Genomic DNA, 20,888 nt, shown 5'->3' with positions numbered 1-20,888 from the left:
TCCTACGCCTTGGAACGAGTGTATACGTGCTGTATAGTAATACAATGTGTATACCTCGTTTATTAGTAAGAAAAATGTAAAACGCTTATACAGGGTTTATTCACTATTTAACTAAACAAGAGTTAAACAACTGTATAAGGACTTTTTATTAGTAAGACGGTTAGTCTACTTCATCTCTACTAGGGCTCCTACATTCATTACAGGAAGTTTTTGAATGGTTTTAGAACATAAAACTTCATCAGTGCTGATAAACTACAAGGCAGGGTACATGTTAGTTTTTATTACTGGATACAGTCAAATGCAATTCCGTCAGATAATTCAAGTTTTGTTACTGTACAGCAAATAACTGTTCAGAAGGGATAAGAAAAGTTCAGTACAGTGAAGATGAGATGTTGACTTATGAAACAATTTTAGTACTTAAACTACTTAGCCAAGCTAGTTCAACTCATCTCTTTGTTTTCTTACCTCTTTAACACTTTGGTATACTGCTGGATAATACAAAAGAGCACGCCTTTCTCTAAGAATATATTTATCAGTTTTGATACACACAATGTTTTCAACATGTATATACAATGCACAAAGAACACTGTTCCTATTATGATCAAAATCTATTGATACTTCATATCAAAAGTATAAAAGTGTGCAAAATAGACACTACTGATCACAAAAGGAAGCACAAGGCAGCAGTAGTTGACGTGGGAAGGATGGCTGCTATTCTTCTGAATTCAAACTCTCTAGATTAGTATAATTTTAAGGGCAGAACATTCCAACTGTAGCAAAAAGCCATTACGGTATAATCTTAATATTTGTAACCCTGCTCAATATTATTGTTCTGTGGTGTTCAAACTGAGATCAAAAAATCAGTGAGAGTCAAGCTCATAATCTCTTATGACAGTAAGGTTAGTCTATATTTGTCTAGACTTTCTTGAACTGCTGCTACTTTACATGCGATCAACTTTTGTCTGTACTCTCAAAATCAATAAATATTTGGCTCCCTAACTTCTGGTATGAGAAGCCTCTTAGCTCTAAAGTGCATACAACTTTTGTCACTTTTTCTTAATCACTGTACATTCATTGTATTAAAAAAATCTCACAGGCTACCCTAGTTACACACACCTCTATCATAAATGAGCATTAAGATACTTTAACAAAAATAAAATTTGTTCCAAGAGATACATCAGACAACCAAACCCTACGGCATTAAAATATGGCCAACTGAAACCCTTCTTTACATCTGTACATCCAAAACAAATGACCAAGCATATGCCGTTAAAACCCAAGCTCAGTTGTGAATATCTGTATGTACAAATTCAATATTCCAAACTGATCAGGGATAGTAAACAGTTGAGTTTGCCTTGCTGACTGATTTTCTCGACTGGCTTTTACCATTTTTTAAACAGAAAAGCTTAAAACAGTAGTAAGAAATTATTTTCGTATGTACAAATTAATTGCTGTAAATGACCTTACCCACTTTTTACTTTAAGTAAGACCACATAAAACATTACTTCGTATGTACAACATCAATATGATATAAATGAATACAAGTTCATTAATTAAACAAAAATATTTCTATATGCACAACTTTGATAAGAATCGTTTAAATTGTCATTTAGGAAAGAAAGAGAAAACTTTTCGTATGTACAACTTCAACTTTACAGACACATTCTCTCCTCACTCACACATATAAGTACAACTCCAAGAAATGTTGTAGATGGCTGATATTGTACTTCCATATCATTTAAAAAGAGCTCTCAGATTTTTCCATCATATACACTGCTTCATACACCACCACATTTAAACAATTTCAACAGCATTCACACAAAAAGAACAAAAAACATCAAAGCTTTCAAAACAAATATTCAAAATCATTGCTGAAATAAATTCATATATCACAAATTTAATTCTGATACTATTGAGAAAACACTCATGTTTCAAGAATAGTAAAAGAATTTCAGATGCCAATGACAATTTGAAGTCGCAGCACCAACAGTATTTTTAAAATTAGGCCTTACGCTGTGGCAGCAGCAAAAAGCCATGTCGCAAATTATTTGCTATCCAGCAATGCACATTCAAATCATTTAGCCATTCTTCTTGCCTAATTTACTTGAAGTGAGTCACAGTAGTCCGCCAATGTTCGATCTTGTTCAAATGATTCTGCTTCCATGAACACTGCTGTATGAAGATATCACTACCTTTGAAGATTGAAACCTCTTGAACCATCAGGTCCCTTGGGTAGCCGTACAACATTTGCCGCATCAGATGCTCTTAAGAGCTCCAGTTTTGTTTGGATTTTGCTTATCCTGAAAGACAATATTAAATCATAAACTACTCATTACAATGCTCTACTTAACTAATGAAAATTGTAGTTTGCAGATACAATGATAAAAGATAATGATAGACTGACTACATTATTAGAGATCCTTTCAATACATTTTTTTAACCTCATAAATGTGAAGATTGTAATCTGAAAGATGATGTGGCAATGAGGGTAAAAAATGGGAGAAATTCATAAAAGAAAACATGGGGAAGGTTTAATGTTAATTTGAGAGTATTCATGTCCTTATTCAGGTGAAGATAAATGTTTAATAGCATGCTAAGCTTTTGCTCCTAATTCTGATATAGATTTCTGCTGAAATTAGAATTAAGTAGAGATTTTTTAAATTAAGCCTTGTGTGGAAGTATAGGACATGATCCTCTTGAGAACAGGGAACTTTGTATGACTTCGTCTAAATGGAACGATTATAATAGTGAGCATTAATAACTACAGAACAATCCAGAGTCAAAAGCCACCCATGTTAGATTATGGAGATGCCAGAGAGGAAGGTAAAGATTACCTACAATTTGTAATCTCAGCACTAAATAAGAAAGTGGTTACCACCATGCTCGACTGAATTACAGGTTTGCAACTGATATCAAGAATTGTTGTAGTGTCTGTTCTAGTGCATTATATTTTTACTTAGCCATAATATAAATAATCTAAAATTCTGATGTAAATAAAATGTCACAGCATTTATAATCCCTTCTAACTATAGTTACGTAAATCAGTTATTATCCTCGGATTCCCTGCTACTTCCGTAATAACTCAGTTTTTTTATTAAAAGCTGTTAATCAAACATCTCTTAATTTCTCCAGGAATTATAGTAAAAGGATGTAGACCACATCACTAGGGATGGAAATTCTGTCCGGATAAGTGCATGGAGCACGCCCATACTCTGTCAGGCAGTGGGCTGTACTAGCGCACGTAAGTACAATAATGGTTAAAAATGATGATTTATTTTATTTGAGTGAGGATAGTAGCTTTTCCAACATAAATGGCACAAGAGGTGAAATACAAATGTGACTGGTACCATAGAGGAACAATAGAGGAGAACGTAAAAGATTTAATATAATAATTTTCACTGTAGAACCTGACTGTGAAACTACCTTATAACAAACCAGAAAGTATCATTTTATGTTGATCTCCACGGCTGAGATGCTCACCAGATTTCATAAAAAGAAACAGTCATGGGTGTTGTAGGGGTCAGCAGCTCTAGGTTCGAGCCTATCCACAAGCAGGTGTTGAAGAGAGTAAACTGACAGCTTGCAGGGGTGAAAGTGAAAGATGAGCCAATCGGAACCAAGAAAACCCTGGAAAAAGGTCGAGACAAGTTCTACTGAGCGGGGTGCTGAGTGGACGTGGAAGATTTCTGCACAAAATGCAACCAGTGTGCTGCCATCAAGGGAACAAAATGGAGATATAAAACGGGGGTACACCCCTTGAGAGTGTGGCAGCTGAAGTGGCTGGACCATTCCCTACTGGTGATGTGGGAAATCACTATATACTCGTAACGTTGTAATGAACTTTCTGAATCTCCGAAACATTCTTCCATGTTTTCAAATTTGGTCTCTGGCACCACTCATCCAAACCTTCCGACCGTCATAACTCTACTGCTGCTGCCCAGACGCGTTCAACATTGGAAGAAGTCATCAGCCGCAATAGTTGAGAATGTTCCCTCAAAGTTTCAGCAAGCGTTGCTGTTCTCTCTGCGTCCGTGTATTAACTCTCCTCTCTCCAATGGGTATATAACCAACCTTGTGCTGTCCCATCTTTCGAGTCTTTTTCGACCCGAAAAGAGAGGAGCAGCTTCCTGGTCATAGTCTCCAAAAACTGTGTATTTTCACTGTGCATCAGGATGGCTATTTCTTCGAGAAGCATGAGGTATTAGACTGCACACTTATATTTTTGTCCCATTTTGGGACTTCCGAGTTATTCATATTGGACTGCATAGTGAAAATGAGTGCTAAGCATCTTGCTATTTCCTGGTTGGAAACTTTCATCATCCTATTTAAAGATATATGTCCTATAAGGTTTAATTTTCTCTACCGATTCACGTCGGAAAATTTGAACTCTGCTATGAGGTCTGGTTATTCGGCAGAGAAAATCTATTGGGTATCATGAAAGAATCCATGATATTAAAGTTATGTTAGGAGTGCGACTGACTCTATATTCTGGAAACTGAACAGTGATGCTACGAATCTTCGGAAATGAACTATTCAAATGTTCCCTTACTCTATTTCAGATTCTGTCATGATAGTGTCTCTGTCCCCCTTTGGGAATAAACTCTTATTTATCATTCTAAATATAGGAGGTTTATTCTACTTTTATGATATTTATGTTTTTCCTTAAATCCTCTCTCTCTCTCTCTCTCTCTCATGTTTCCTTGGTATTGTAAATGTAATGTAAAAGGCACAACTGGGAAGAAACTTATAATTCAATGTTATACTAGAAGCTTACAAATGATTTTGATCATCTCTAATATTCACATTTGCCAGAATGTTCTCCCTCCCCCACTAAAATTTTGTTTATTAATTCGGTCAATTCTTTATTGGACTTGTTATGGATTGTTATTTAAAAAATATTTTACTGAATTAATGATTGTCATAATTCGACCAAGGTTACATCTTACCTTCTATCGAGCCTTCCGCTTTGTCCTGATGATCGAAAATTATGATAAGGCATGTCATGAGTGGAGTTAATATTCGATTTCCTTTATATATTTATGATTCACCCTTGTTCTCTTCGTACCATCTGCATCCTCCCTCTATGATGGACTATTTCCCCTTAAAGAATCAATGGTTCTTTGTCATCTGGGTTGTCTTAAAATATTGTTTATTACATGCTTCAACTCTGCTCTATTATTATACTTTGCTATCGTACGCCATGACGTGTGTCAAGCGTTTTTAATTTGGAATACACTCTAAACTCTACAAATCTTCAGGCGTCGTCACAGACTACTTAACGAAGTGACAGGCATATGCACTTCTGAACCAGAACGCACCAGGCGATTTGGCTGTGTGGTTAGAGGCGTGCAGCAAGCTTGCATCCGGGAGACAGTGGGTTCAAATCCCACGGTTGGCAGCCCTGAAGATTGTTTTCCGTGGTTACCCATTTTCACACCAGACAAATGCTGGGGCTGTTCCTTAACTAAGGCCACGGCTGCTTCCTTCCCACTCCTTTCCTATTCCATCGCTGACGTAAGACCTATCTGTGTTGGTGCAACGCAATGAAAGTTGGAAAAAAAAAAAACAGGAAGCAACTATGTTGGTGGAAATCTTTGTGGACGAGTTCGTCAGCAAATACAGAACATAATATCAAGCCAGTGGTCTTCCAAATTCTGTGCCATTTGCTAAGTATCTAAAAAACCAGCACAATGCCTCTACATTCCTAATTGGACGGAATGATAGAATGACTCAATAGGACCATCGAGAATCAGCTGCGAATAGTCATCAGCGAGCATCAGAGGGACTGGGACTGTCATTTTCCCCTATTCGTCTTGGTGTACCGGTCTGCATTGCACGAGGCCACTGGATGTACACCAGCAAGGACACTGTTCGGAAGAGAACTGTCCCTCCCAGTGGATTTAGCGTTTGGCCAATCTGAGGACCATCCTGTCCCTACCGACCAGTACTGCCTGGATCTAGCAAGAAAACTAAAGGATGTACAAGCCACTGTCCAAAAGAGATTGAGATTGAGAACAGAGTGCGGTCGAATGAAGGCACAATACAACCAATGAGCGTATGTTACCAGATATCATAAAAATGACCTGGTGTGGCTGTATAACCCAGTAAGGAAGAGAGGCTTGTCCCCCAAGCTCCGGCTGGCATGGGAAGGCACTTACCATGTTCTGAGGAGAATAAATAGTGGAGCCCGAGAGGCAATATGAAGGTGGTGCATCTGAAACAACCGGCGCCTTACCGGGATACGCTTAAGAAGGTAAATGATCGGGACGATCAGCTCTCGAAAGGGGAGAGCAATGTTACATGTTCAAATGACTGTCAGACCTGTTGTAGCTACCTTCGTTATTTCATGGAAGGAACTAGTGATACAGCTGAGAGCTCCTAACCTGAGGAATAGTAACAACCTCTCTCCTCTATTGTTCTCATTTTTTGGTTTCCACCTGCAACTTCTTGAACACGATATGGGAATGTTCTGTCTCTAGCTGAGTCCTGAAAATCCTAGTACTCCTTAATCGAGATATAAACACAAAGTCACCGCAAACGAGGAGTTGTGTCAAAATGTCAAGTGAGCAGCTGGACTGGTACAGCTGTAGCAGTGCTGGCTGTCATCACTGTTCCACCAGAGTCAGAGTATCGTGGTGTACTAAGCAAAGTACTGTGTGGAACATTGGATGCGAGTAATTAGAGAAGTGTTAACTGTCTTTGTTGTGAGAAACACAGTATTGTTGTGCTAGTTAGTACTGTTGAGCTGTTGCTGTTTAGCTGTCAATGTTACGTAGTTCACTGTGTGTGACTGTGTGAGTTAGTGGACTTTCTCTGGAGTTGAATCAAGGAACAGTCTTTTGCCTTGTGGAGGGCAGCAGCACTCTGTTCAAACATATCCATCTGTACACAAGTGCTGTATGGGGTGACTGGACTTGTGAGATGAAGTGAAAGTAAGGTGAGCCTGTCAATAAGGATAATAACAGTCTCACGTAATACAGCTCCCAACCTGAGGCATAGTGACAGCCTCTCTCCTCTATTGTTCTCATTTTCTGGTTTCCACCTGCAACTTCTTGAACATAAAATGGGAATGTTTTGTCTCCAGCTGAGTCCTGAAAATCCTAGTACCTGCTGTGTGAAGAGGACAAAAGTTTTGTAAATAGGCAACAATTAGCGAATGGGGTCATTCATGGTTGAATAGAATTGTGTGTGTAGTGTATGTGTGTCTGCATTTACTGGGTCATCCCGAAATAAATTGAAGCAATAAAACAGACAAAATTTTATCCATAACAATATAAAGGCTAAGCTTACTCCTTTAGAACAAGCTGCAGATACAGAAGGTTTTATCTCAGCAGTTCACTCTGCAAGGAATAAGGTAAATCCTTTTAATAATTGAAGATTCAATTTTCAAGAATTCTGTAGTAATATCTCAAGCTTTCTTAAATGACACTGTTAAAACAGCTGAGATTATAAACTGTTTGGTGTTGGTAGCCTTTCATCCATGAAATCTGGTAACTTATAGCAAATTTTGGCTAATTGTAGACCTTGATAAACAATGCTGACAGTGAGCAGGTTTTATCCCAATATAGAACAAAAAACTATACGGCAATGCTGAACTACTTTTGATATCTTTGTTTGAAAGTAAATTTTCAGATTTGTTTAAAATGAATTTTCTTGCATATTTTTGTGTATTTGTGTATTTGAACTAATTTGAAGAAAAAATAGACAATTTCAGAAAAATTCTTAATAAAATAGAGTCAGTTCTTGTTATATGCTTTCTCACTTGTTTCCGTTATATGCGATTTAAAAAATAATTATATAAAATACTAAAAATTATACAAGCGAGGTTGCAGATTTACAGTCACTCTGTGGACGATTTCATGACCGAGTGTGCAGCGCTGCAAGGCGGTGTGTAGTTAGTCTCAAAGAGAGCATGAGTAGCTGTGTTGTGTTGTCCCGTGGAATGTGGTCAGTATTAATGAGAGCACTGACTTACCAGCTGTTTTTTATTGTTTTGAAAAATGTTATGGAAAAAAGAAAAGGTGGTCAAAATGTTTCCAAAAGCAAAGAAAATCAATAACACTTGAAGAAAAGCTGGAAGTTATAAAGCAATATGAACAACATGAGTGCCCTGTAGACACTGTCAGAGCTACAGGAATCTCAGAATCAGCCCTGAAAACCTTAAGAAGTCAAGCAGAAAAATGAAAGCTGCAAAAGTGTGACCAGAATGTCATCCAGGATAATACACCTTTTTCAATACAAAAACAATGTTGACAGATGTTTTACAACATATCTTTAATTGCAGTACTAGTTTCGGCGCTAATTACAGTGCCATCATCAGCTGCATGACAGTAAAGAGAAACTTGGCAATACACATAAAATATACAACATATTCATACAAGTAACTCCTTAATATTTTGTGTTAAATTGTGTTAAGTAAAAAATAACCCCAGATTACTACAAGTTAACAACTTGTGGGTCAAAACATTAAAAACATAAGTGAAAAATCTCATCTCAAGATGAGTCAGATTCCATTATTTAGTAATACTTAATACTTTTTACGCTCTGTATATCAGTTTGTTGGCATTGAACTCCAAGGTCAAATACTATATTAGAGTTAAACAGTGTTTCAAGGGACGACATGGATTCCATAACAGGGGAGGGCTGCAGGAGGTAATAATGTTGCTGCTAAAAAAAATTCCTACACTATTACCGTATTTTCTCGCATAATTAACACACTTTATTGACGAGAAATACAGGCAAAACTTTGGATGCATAAATTATTCAGAGGAATTCAGATATTAAAAAAATTATTTACAATTCATTTACATTTAAAAGATACATCATATATAATATACACACAATTGGTTCAACACATTTTCGGTTATCGTCATTTGGCGTAATTTTTTTTCTGAAAAGTCAAATAGGGCTCATCAGGAAAGTTGGACACATGGGTTTGAAGTACTGACACTGGAAAATATTCTTCCCGTTACGAGGTGGCAATACGACCTGAAGTGAAATAAACGAAGTAATAAAAGTACAATTCATGTAAGCACATAATAATGACATACCAGCAAAGAAACAACCACCTGTCCAACATGAGAAGGGACCCTGCGAGATTTCTCCAAACTGTTCGTATACAATCTTTTGTATGAGTGATGTGTCCATCCATTCTTTTTATTGGCTGCGAATATGGACCCCTCACTGAAATTTTACTTTAGGTGTTGTTTTTCGTTTTAGAACAACGTAAGGTGCAAACCTTCTGCCATCACCTGTTACAGCAAGCATCGCAGTACATCGTTTTTTCCTTCCGGTAGTGCGTACGATAATGCTCGATGTCCCTTTCTTATTGACTGTTCGACTTTGTGGCATATGGAAACTGATTGAGGACTGACCTGCAGTTCTATTCGGGAGAGCAAGTATTCCTTCACTTTACATTTCACAATGACAAAGCAATGAAAATCAAATTTTGGTTGAAATCATTTGGCATTTTTTGGTATAATGTTGTTCATCGAAGAGAAAGTCCGTTTCTCTTCATAAAATTAATCGCCCAGCCTCGGCTAATCTTCAAACGAGACACTGATTCCATGTGCAGCAGCTATGACTCGTCCTTTAAAATACAGCATTTTGTGAGAAACGGCATATCCAACGTTGCGTAACAAAATCATATTTAAGCAGATCCTCCTGTACTTTTTGGTCCAGGTGCTTTGCAATACTTGTTGGTCGCTTGAATTGCACTCTCTGTTACCGCAGTAGCGCACGATGCATTTGGACACTGAATACTTGCGACTCGCTGCCCTACGACTGTATGTTTCGGCATAACTGAACACCGCGAGTTTGTATGATGCAGAATTACTCAAATTCTAGCTCACTGTGGACTAAAAAACAATTCTGAGATCACAGAAAACACATGTCCCGTACCTGAAAAACTTGTAAAATATATTTGTATCAGATTGGAATAGTGTGTCACTAGTCATTTCTGCGCTGATTCTCTCACTGAACTAGTGCAGTGGTATTTCCTATGGCTGATAAGGTAACAGCACATTGATCAGTATTTGGAATTAGTAGTTGACATCTTTATTTCGAAACGTATCAGGAGCTGCATGATGGATGTTCAAAGAAGTGGATGTGTCAAATACGTGAACATTTCTTTTTCTCCACTTTGGATCAAAAAATATTGGGATGCGTAAATAATGCAAGAGCATTAATTATGCAAGAAAATACGGTATAAGTAGTGATTGAGGAGCATGGATATTTGTTACAACAATCGTCCAATTTAGATGAAACGGGCTTGTTCTGGAAATGTACGCCAAGTAGATAATTTCTGTCAATATGAGAAAAGAAGGCCACAGACTTTAAAACCTCCAATGATTGTCTCACCTTGTTATGAGGAAATGCATCTGGAGACCATAAAATCAAACCCCCGTTGGTTTATCACTCAGAGAATCCAGGAGCGCTCAAGGGCTACTCTAAGTAAGAACTGCCAGTTGTTTGGCGTTCAAACAAGAAAGGTTGCATAACAGGAGGAGTGTTTGAGCCCTACTTCTCCAATGAACTCAGTCATGAGCTGCAAGCTTATTGTAAGAAAATAAATGTGTCCTTAAAAATCCTACTACTTTTGGATAACGTGCCAGGCCAGGCTCCGAATATCGCGGATGCCGATAAGAACATCAGTGTTTAGTTTTTGCCACTGAACACAACATCCCTGATTCAACCCATAGATCAGGGTGTTATTGCAACCTTCAAGAGCTACTATCTCCACATTCATGCAACTAGTTGAAGAAACAGATGGGAGACTAAACTCGTGTCACACAATTTTGGAAGAACTTCACCATAAAGAACGCAATTAAAAACATTGGATATCCATGGGCAGAAGTTAAAAGATCTTGTATGAAAGGAGTTTGGAAGAATATTTGGTCTCATAGTGCAACTTCTTTTGATTTCGATCCCAAACCTGAACTTACCACTTCAACACATGCAGTCGCTGACATGGCTTTTTTATTTTTTCCTTGAAATAATCCCTATCTCCTATCTAACCCATATTATAACAAATTCACTTTGTGTTTTCGTATTATGCGATGATTACTTGGAACAAATTAATTGCATAAAGTGAAGGATACCTGTATAGGCCAATAAGAAGTCACTGTAGTGCATAATGCAGGAATCATTTATTTCTACAGAAATTACTACAAAATTGTATAATGTGGATCACATACAGGCATCCAAGCTAAATAGCCAATGCAGAGATGCAAACCTTCAAGTGTGGTTGTCCACACTAGGATGGGATGGTCTGTTACAGATTAAGGGAAGGTTATATTCAACCAAAAAATATGCGAAATAACATTTGAGCCATTAAAAAACTATTATTGTGACTTTTGAAGTAAAAAAAACAAAACAAAACAAGAGTGTCTAGCATTGCCCTTCAATGCATCCATACTCTTCATATATTTTATATTTCACATGGTGTGTGACAAATGTCGCCGTCTCATATTTTCACGAACCACTTTCTAACACCGAGTCTCCGATGTATGAGACTTTTCTTTTTGGGTTCATGGGAGAAATGAAGAATTGTATTAATCAGTACTGCTTTCACATTAAACCAGTATATGTGAGAAAACCATAGCAGTTGCAGAAAATCCGTAGTAATTGGCATCTCTCCGAACAATAAAACAGCTGTCGTCGGTAGATCTGTGCTTTCTATGGTTGTAGCAGATACAGAGCCCAAGAAGCAGCTATGGTATTCTGTCAGGTGTACAGCATACAAAATCATTTTTTGGAATACCGCTGGTGTTCTTGTAGCATTGGAACGTAATTGTCTTTGGAACAGCTTGAGAATACACACAAAAGGCCATCCACATAATCTCTAGCTGAACGGAAAACTGGGTTTAACAAAAACGACAGCAAGATATTCATGGAAACAAATATTGTAGCTTGTTTCTTAAGATATTTTATTGAAAAACTGAATTCTGATGCAAAACGGAGAAAGTTGACAGGGAAAAACAATTGTACTGTCATTTGAAGCAGAAAATTCCCAGTTAACTCAAAGAACTTAATCACAGAAATTTATATGCTTAACAAAACAACTGTTATAATTATTAATTAGTAGTGACGAATTATCAGATTTTTCTATGGAAACAACAATATAAATGATGAATGTTCACACTTGGTGCATATCTTACATACATAAATTAGTAGGTACTGATATCAAGAATCTTCAGAAAGTAATTATCGCAGCATTCTAAACGGCAACTTAGTAGTGTTAAATCATGTGGCCTCAGCTATTGTGAGCAGGTATACTGATTTGATGCCATCTAGGCTACCTGCAAGTCAATTTTGATGTGTACATTTTCTCTACCAGTTGGCAGAATAAACCAGATCTCTCTTGGGCAATATATATGATTTACAGTACTAACTACTCTACCACACAGAGGGAGCTAAAAAACACAAACACATATGCATGCTAAACCTTCTAGAGCATAAATCTATTAAACTTCGAACTTAGTTTTCAGCAACAACCATCGCTGCCTTCTCTTCCCCATGCTCTATTGTGTTTACAAATTAGCAGCCAAAATAGTAAGACGGACAGTATCAGAAAATTACCAGTGTCAAATATACATAAAAGATGGGAGTACAAAATTAATTTAACATTATTTCATTGGTATAGATTTTAAGACACACTGGGGTATTGGACGGTCGTTCTGCGTAAGTATGCAGGAACCCGTATAGAAGATTTTGATTTCAATTTTGATTTACAACTTGAGTTATATGGATCATTTGTTAGATATTTGTTGTCCAGCAACATTAAGCGACAGCAGTGAACTTGCTTACTTTAAATGACCCAGTGTATTTTATAAATAAAACAAAACACACATTCATTCTACCCCGAGGATGGCGGCTAAAAGCGCTAATCAGTACACCACGGAGGCAGTCTCTTCACAGGGTTAAGCATGGGCAATAATATATTTTTCAATTTGGCATTTTCATCACCATAAAAGTCAGTACTCTTCTTTTTGCTTCAGATAGGATTCTGAATATGCTTAGTAGTATTTATGTGCACAGAGATTTTAATCCAGTTTTATATTGCACTTGTAAGTGAAGAAAGGAACACAAACATAGCAGACAAGGGCATTTTATGTGCTATGGGCCGTAAAGTACACTCATATTCCAGTTCCTTCTTGTGCAAGCCATGTAGTTATCAAAACAATGAGGATAAAATAAATCTGTATCTGTTTCCAGAGCAAGTACAATAAGTTTAATATGATCCTTGTTTCCAAATATAGGTGGAATTAAAGAATCAACTACTGATCATCCCAGCTAAAAATAGTACCAGTGAACTCACCATTATGATGTTCACACAGTAACTTAATGTATATGAAACAACTAATGGAGACGAGACTTCTTTCAAGAGTAAAGTTTTGATGTAGAGAGATACGAGAAAAATGGACAGATTCCTACAAACAAATTATGTGAATTTTGCCTTAGTTAGTATTCCAACAACATTCCCATAAAGTAAAATGCTATCTGAGTAGCTCACATGGCAAGAGATGCAGCGCATCCGAGCCGTAACATGTGTTCTCTCTCGTACACTCACACTGTACTGTGTCAGCCCATGTAGCTTCTGAAGATGTGAATTCACAGTACATTTCTGGCTGGTTGCACCCAGCCGGACCTGACTGCGTACAGCTGCCCATGCCTGATGTAAAGAGATGTTTCTATATAAAAATAGAACAAATCGATCAAGATTATTAAGCACTATCACAGAAGGAACTATATGAATTCTAATCTCTGGACACTTAATGAGTAGAAGAATCTCACTGTTAATACAAAAAGTGTCATTACCCATTCAGTTCAAAAGAAGTTTGAGTTATGAAGTTTGCTGGTTTCCTTCCCAGAAAATATTTTATTAGAGAGAAGAGGAAGAAGAGAATCTTTGAAATATCTTGCCTGAAGCATATACATTATCACATGGGATCAAGCCAAGGCTGGATATCTCACATATTTAACCAACACTATATTCAAATGACTGTACCTATCATCGGTAGCTACCGGTAACTGTTCTTCAGGACTCCTTGCTTCTCCAAGAATTCGAAGTCTAGCCTCTGCATATTCCTGTTCTCGCTAGAAGACAACAAGCAGAAACAATCAAATACTAATAAAAAAGGAAGCATAATATAAGATTAATAAAAGCACATTATAAGCAACATATTAAGTTTAATATAAAAGATGCATCAGGTCTATTACTTGTTGAAGTGTTTTGATGGGATGTCGAGGCTTTGCATCTCCATTTAGTAAATGTCCTCCTTCGTTTCCATCAGCACATTTCTTCGGACGTTTCAAAATTTTTACAGTTGGTTCTGGGGGTAGATAAATATTTCCAACATCATCTCGGAAAGTAATTGGTCCATTGTTTCCATTTCTGCTAGATAGTAGAGAACTGGTCCTGTACAAATACACAATAGACATTTATGAATGTGGAACAGAGTGCAAACAAGACAAACACAATATCTGAACTAAAGTGTGCAAAATACAAGCAGCTATAAAAAATGTGGAAATGAGATAGATGATTAGATTATAGTGTTATCGAACCTGGTTGTGTAATTCATGACCTAGAGTAGATAGAATATTTTCATGAATGATTCCCCACTCTCTTTTCTCATGCCATTTAGTGAGCTATAACTGTGAACTTAATTTATTTTGTGTCCATGTGTGATACCAATCATATTGAGAAAAGAAACATACGGATGCTAGAACACTGTATTGTGCAGTACACAGAGACTTGACCTACTCTCAATATATACAAAATTCAGAGTTGGAAGTACTTGAGTAAAAGTAATGAAATTAATTGTACAGAATACCTTTTTAGTAATTTTTACTTGTGATCGTTACTTTTCACAAAATGTCATTTTTACTTGTAATTTTCTTCTTGAAATAAAAATAAAATTGTAATTGTTACAGGGTTAGTAGCCTAATCAATATACATGACATTGAAAGTATAGCCACTGGAGCCCTAGCACTCGTAAGACATCACACCAAGTGTATAAAGCCAATAATACGCCACGCACCAATTCATTTACTTGTATCTTGTTGTGGTTACTGGCCGAGATTAAATGATCAAGAACTACGAGTTCCTGAGTTTACAGGGGGTTGAAAATGGAGTTGAATGAAACACATGACTGCGGAAATAAGGAATTTCTCCACTCCTATTTGAATAAATATATTGGATTACAGCAGTTGGCCTTCAAAATAATGAGAACAGGAGTGTGAAATGCAAACCTTGATTGGGAGCATTCTTTAAAGGTATCATGCTTAGTCCTATTTAGTGATGTTAGCAACTTAACATTTCTATGCTAAAAGAAACCCACACAAAATGAAGTTAATATCTTTTTCCTTGCAAACTTTGGTATCATTCCAGCCCCACGTGAAGAAAATTTGAGAGATTTCCTGATGATTGGTGCTTTGTAAATTAGCTGTAATTTTACTGGTTGTCTACTACATAATCCTGTTTTTTTTTTTTTTTTTTTCCTAGTTGCTTTACGTCGCACTGACACAGATCCTGTTTCTTGATATGGGGTTTGGGATGAGGCAAGATAAATTCATATGACATGATTTTACAGCCGGACGCCCTTCCAGCTGCTACCTCAGTTGAGGAGCTAATGAAGGTGAAAAGAATGATTGTGAATTAAATTGGATAAGGAAGTGGAAAGGATCTGCTGTGCCCTATGAATAGGAACTGCCCTGGCATTTCCCAGGAAACCACAAAAAACCATTCTCAGGATATATGTCGGCCGGGCTCAAACCCACACGTTTTCTGAATGCAGAGCTTAGCTCTATAGTCGTAGTTCATTAATATGTGCGGCTACTCAACTTGGTTTTGTTATTTATTGATTACTTCTTGCAAAAATAATTTTCAATTGTAATCGAGTAAAATATTTCTCACGTAACTGTAATTCAGCCCAGTTAATTTTATTTCGTATTTTTCCCATCAATGACAAAATTATGAGTGAGTCAAGTGTTTCAAATTACAAAACTACAACTGCTATCTTTAATTGGCCTTTTTCCTGTCAAGAAATATTCTGCCTCCCCTTTTTCTATTAATCTGATGACCTTGTTAATTTCTATTTCTTAACTCACATCCAAGAAAATATCTGACTTGGTGCAAAAATGGCAACATGGGCAATCCTACAAATATTACAGTGCACTTTGGATACCACTTCCTCAACAAAGCAAGACGTAATATATTTAAAATCTATTGGCATTATTAGAGCAGCCATGCGTGATCATAGTTCACTTCTGAGGAAGCGGAGTATTCGCAAAAGTTTCCCTGCAATTTCTCTCTCACGCAGCAAAAACCCAAAAGAATACTATGTCAATTATTCTGAAAGCATCAATCTAAATTTTAGTTTTTATACCTTGCATCGCACTGTTAAACAGAACTAATACTCCCAGTTGTTGATTGTATATTGTAAAATGAGTAATTTTGTCTGAAACACACCAATAATTTTGTGTTAAAACTGGATATGAAAACAGTCAACCAGTACCATCTGAAGTACTATTTTTTTTAGAAGAAATTAGCAAAGTGCATCGCTAACTATACTAACCCCATTTTCAATACTGAATGTCAAGAATATGTAGGGCCCTATTCTTCACATCCTCAAACTCTAATGACCTGAGTGTTAGGCTCCTTCAACCAACAACCACCCACCTTACTGTAACCCTGGGTGAGGGGGCTAAACAGTGACAAAAAAAAAAAAAATAATAAAAAAATAATAATAATAAAAAAAAAATTTTTAAAAAATTAAAAAAAATACGAGCACCACTCTCCAATAGGTCTAAACATAAGAGCCAATGAATACTTTCACATCTTGACTTCACAGTGTAAGTCGTGCTCTATCACATGCTACACTTGGGATGACATTTTTGGGATCTAGAGATCTGGTACAGTGTTATTTCATATTCTAAGCTTCTAGTCTAAATACAGTGAATTTCACTTTCTCACATAACTCTATAAAACACTGCAACAGTGACATGCCAACCACATTACCTGCAGTACTGTCTGTCTGTGTCTTAAGTCATCAGCCCAGAGGCTGGTTGGATCCTCAGATAGCACCACCAAAGGCTATGCAATTATAGGAAAACCACAAAAACCAATGGCAGAGCCCAAATGAGGCATACTAGGCAAGATGAGGAGTGAGGTAGTTTGCCATTTCTTTCCTCACTGGACCAGAAGGTGCCACTGCAGCACGTCTGATCCTATGAGCAACACCTTTCATAACACTCTGACACTATTTGTGCTCCAAATGTCATTACTCAGCACTGCTCATACCCCAGCAGCTTCCATATTGTCACAGCCATGGATGAGACTGGGACTTCGGTGGAAGCTACATTTGCTCTGGCCTGTGCCAAGAGACAGATACAAAAATACTGCATCCATCAAGAAATGGCAACAGGCACTTACTGTCCGTAAGAGTGATAAAATAAATACTTCATTTTATCTCCATTATTTCAGTTGGGGATATGATTAGCTCAGTGGCTTCTGCTGGCTTTCCACCCGGAAGACTGAGGTTCAAATAGAGCACGAACCTGGGTTGAGACTTTCAAGTGAAAAATTATTTGGTGTCAGGAAGGACATCTGGTCTTAAAAACCTGGCCAAAACCAAAATGAGCCTGGGTTGCTCCCAAGATAATCTGGGTTGAGCTGAAGAAGGTTTAAAGTCTTCCACAATTTTAATCATGGAAATCTTTCAACAGTCTTGAACATTAATTAATGATATGTTTCCACACAGTGTATACCAGAGAGGCAATCACGAGAGAAAGTCACAGGTATAAAGCAATGAACATACAGCTCTTTTGGGTGTTACCTTACAGCTCAACCGAGAATAAAGCTGCAAGTGTCGACATAAAAATTGCCCGCAACAACCTGACGTGAGGCTGCTGTGGACAGCACAAACGGACCAGCATTACCGTTTAGAAATATTGGAACAGTGCATTTTACTAGTTGTGCAGTATTCTGGCTTGCTTTATTCTGTAAAGTATGGATAGTTCTGCGTGTTAAACATATAGTATACTTCAATTATTGCAGGTCCATTTTCTCATGCAAATGAAAGCAATTGTGTTGTGAAAAGAGCCTTAAAATAATCTTTCAGCTCACATTCATCTGCGAAAAAGAAAGTAACGGACAACAGGACCCTTAGTGATTTAACAATTCTCACTACGATGGCAACAGGTAGTTATACGAGGCATTTCAAGCTCATGGTAATGGTAAGCAGACAATCCTTGACCATGTGTATGTGCAAAATGAAAAATAAACGGTGTGGAAAATACAGACAACTTCAGAGCCCTTTGCAGTCACGATGTATATTCTAGGAAAAATATTGCTTCTATGCACTCACTGGCTATGTTTGTTCAGACAATAATTGATTTTCACTAAGCGATGCATTTAAAAAATCTGCTGTTGTCTGTGGTGCTTCGGGCTATTGCACTGCATTCTGGGTTGGTGAGTCGCCATCATTACAAAAGACTTTGTCAAAACTGACTGCTCCGCGAAAAGAAATGCGGGAGTATTTATCCTTTGATGTTAGACTGTGCAGTGAAATTTCTGTCACCCGGGATAGTGCAGGACTGTTCTCTTCCCTTTAATGCTGGTTTTCAGACAGTAGATAACCACTATCCCTAATATCTATTCAAGTTACTGGAGCGTTTTTAAATTTCTATAGCTTCTCTGATTTCTTCCGCGATGAAAGTGATGGTTCAAGGCTGTTCTCTAGAAGCTTTGTTTCATCAAACACGATGGGATGTCTGCAGTGTGACGAGTGTTCAGCTATGGCTGATATCAAGAGCTGTTGGAGAAGTGAGCATCTCGTTCTCTCCGTCTTGTGGATGCGAGCTGGCCCATCTTCCTGACATGGACCTGCCTGCAACCTCCAGGGTATTCTGTATAATCCTTCCCATCGGATGAGATCCCAAACCTGATTAACATGATCAGATGTAGAAAATCCAGATTGAAATCCTGCCTGTTCAACCAGCTGGTTAGAATTTAGGGTACTTCTCAACATAATCTAAGTAAAAAGTTTATATACAGTACGCAAGACATAAAACTAATTGGACAGTAACCGTTAATGGCATCCATATGGCCTTTCTTATGGATAAGTTTTATTACAGCTAGGGATAATAATAATAATAATAATAATAATAATAATAATAATAATAATAATACACTGCTGTGCAAAACTTAAAGACGAAAGTAACTTTTGCATGTTGTATCACTGCCAATCTCACGCTCCACAGAGATACGCAACTGCATGTGGGTGGTCTGTTTGCCCGACGAATATTACGTTGTGTTCCATTGACACCCGCACATCGGCTCAATGAAACTTGAACCATACATAGGAAGAAATGTTACAGTATGGTATGGTAGGCAACTGAAAGGAATATGCGATGAGACAAACAGAAACGACACTTTTATACATACATACGTAATCATTATAGACTGTTATGCCTTTCAGCGTTCAGTTTGCAAGCCTCTGTGAATTTACTAAACATCGCCACAATCCTCGATTTGCAACTAGTGTTGTGGCCTCATTTAGTTCTATACCTCTTATCTTTAAATTGTTATAAACTGAGTCTAACCATCGTCGTCTTGGTCTACCTCTACTTCTCTTACCCTCCATAACAGAGTCCATTATTCTCCTAGGTAACCTATCCTCCTCCATTCGTCTCACATGACCCCATCACCAAAGCTGGTTTATGCGTACAGCTTCATCCATCGAGTTCATTCCTAAATCAGCCTTTATCTATTTATTCATTCATTCATTCTTTCTTTCTTTCTTTCTTTCTTTCTTTCTTTCTTTCTTTCTTTCTTTCTTTCTTTCTGAGTGCCCTCCTGCCATTGTTCCCACCTGTTTGTACCAGCAATCATTCTTGCTACTTTCATGTCTGTTACTTCTAATTTATGAATAAGATATCCTGAGTCCACCCAGCTTTCGCTCCCGTAAAGCAAAGTTGGTACGAAAACAGACCGATGTAAAGATAGTTTCGTCTGGGAGCTGACTTCCTTCTTACAGAATACTGTTGATCGCAACTGCGAGCTCACTGCATTAACTTTGCGACACCTTGATTCAATTTCACTTACTATATTACCATTTGGGAGAACACACAACCTAAATACTTGAAATTATCGACCTGTTCTAGCTTTGTATCACCAATCTGACATTCAATTCTGTTGAATTTCTTACCTACTGACATCAATTTAGTCTTCAAGAGGCTAATTTTCATACCATACTCATTGCACATATTTTCAAGTTCCAAGATATTAGACTGCAGGCTTTCGGCACAATCTGCCATTAAGACCAAGTCGTCAGCATAGGCCAGACTGCTTACTACATTTCCACCTACCTGAATCCCTCCCTGCCATTTTATACCTTTCAGCAGATGATCCATGTAAACTACGAACAGCAAAGGTGAAAGATTACAGCCTTGTCTAACCTCTGTAAGTACCCTGAACCAAGAACTAACTCTACCATCAATTCTCACTGAAGCCCAAATGTCAACATAAATGCCTTTGATTGATTTTAATAATCTACCTTTAATGTCAAAGTTCCCCAGTATAGCGAACATCTTTTCCCTCGGTACCCTGTAATTTGCTTTCTCTAGATCGACGAAACAAACACAACTGCCTATTCCTCACGTTGCATTTTTCAATTACCTGGCGCATACCGAAAATCTGATCCTGACAGCCTCTCTGTGGTCTGAAACTACACTGGTTTTCATCCAACTTCCTCTCAACCACTGATCGCACCCTCCCTTCCAAGATGTCAGTGAATACTTTGCCGGGTATACTAATCGATGAGATACCTCGACAGTTGTTGCAATTCTTCCTGTTTCCTTGCTTACAGATAGGTGCAATTACTGCT

At 37.5% G+C, this 20,888-nt stretch overlaps 1 protein-coding gene across 3 annotated transcripts in view; it reads right to left on the bottom strand.

Annotated features, from left to right (window-relative positions):
• Positions 1 to 510: 510 nt before the first annotated feature.
• The window catches only part of LOC136864700 (SUZ RNA-binding domain-containing), a 51,370-nt gene continuing 30,992 nt past the window's right edge, over positions 511 to 20,888 (bottom strand). Inside the window, exons 3-6 of one of the 3 annotated variants that reach the window (XR_010859358.2) lie at positions 14,221 to 14,419; positions 14,009 to 14,097; positions 13,514 to 13,672; positions 511 to 2,300 (exon numbers count right to left, since the gene is read on the bottom strand). Coding sequence is in view for 2 of the 3 variants with exons in the window: in XM_067142019.2 (XP_066998120.2) it covers positions 2,256 to 2,300; positions 13,514 to 13,691; positions 14,009 to 14,097; positions 14,221 to 14,419 (511 nt within the window). In the remaining variant the exon portion in view is untranslated. Of the gene's footprint in view, positions 2,301 to 13,513; positions 13,692 to 14,008; positions 14,098 to 14,220; positions 14,420 to 20,888 lie in introns of all 3 variants that reach the window. The other 2 variants (XM_067142019.2, XM_067142020.2) reach the window with 2 other exon arrangements.

The sequence above is a fragment of the Anabrus simplex genome, chromosome 2 (genome assembly GCF_040414725.1).
Source record: "Anabrus simplex isolate iqAnaSimp1 chromosome 2, ASM4041472v1, whole genome shotgun sequence".
Classification (NCBI taxonomy): domain Eukaryota; kingdom Metazoa; phylum Arthropoda; class Insecta; order Orthoptera; family Tettigoniidae; genus Anabrus; species Anabrus simplex.
The sequence above is the reverse complement of the archived record's forward strand: the minus strand, read 5'-3'. Positions and strand labels throughout refer to the sequence as shown.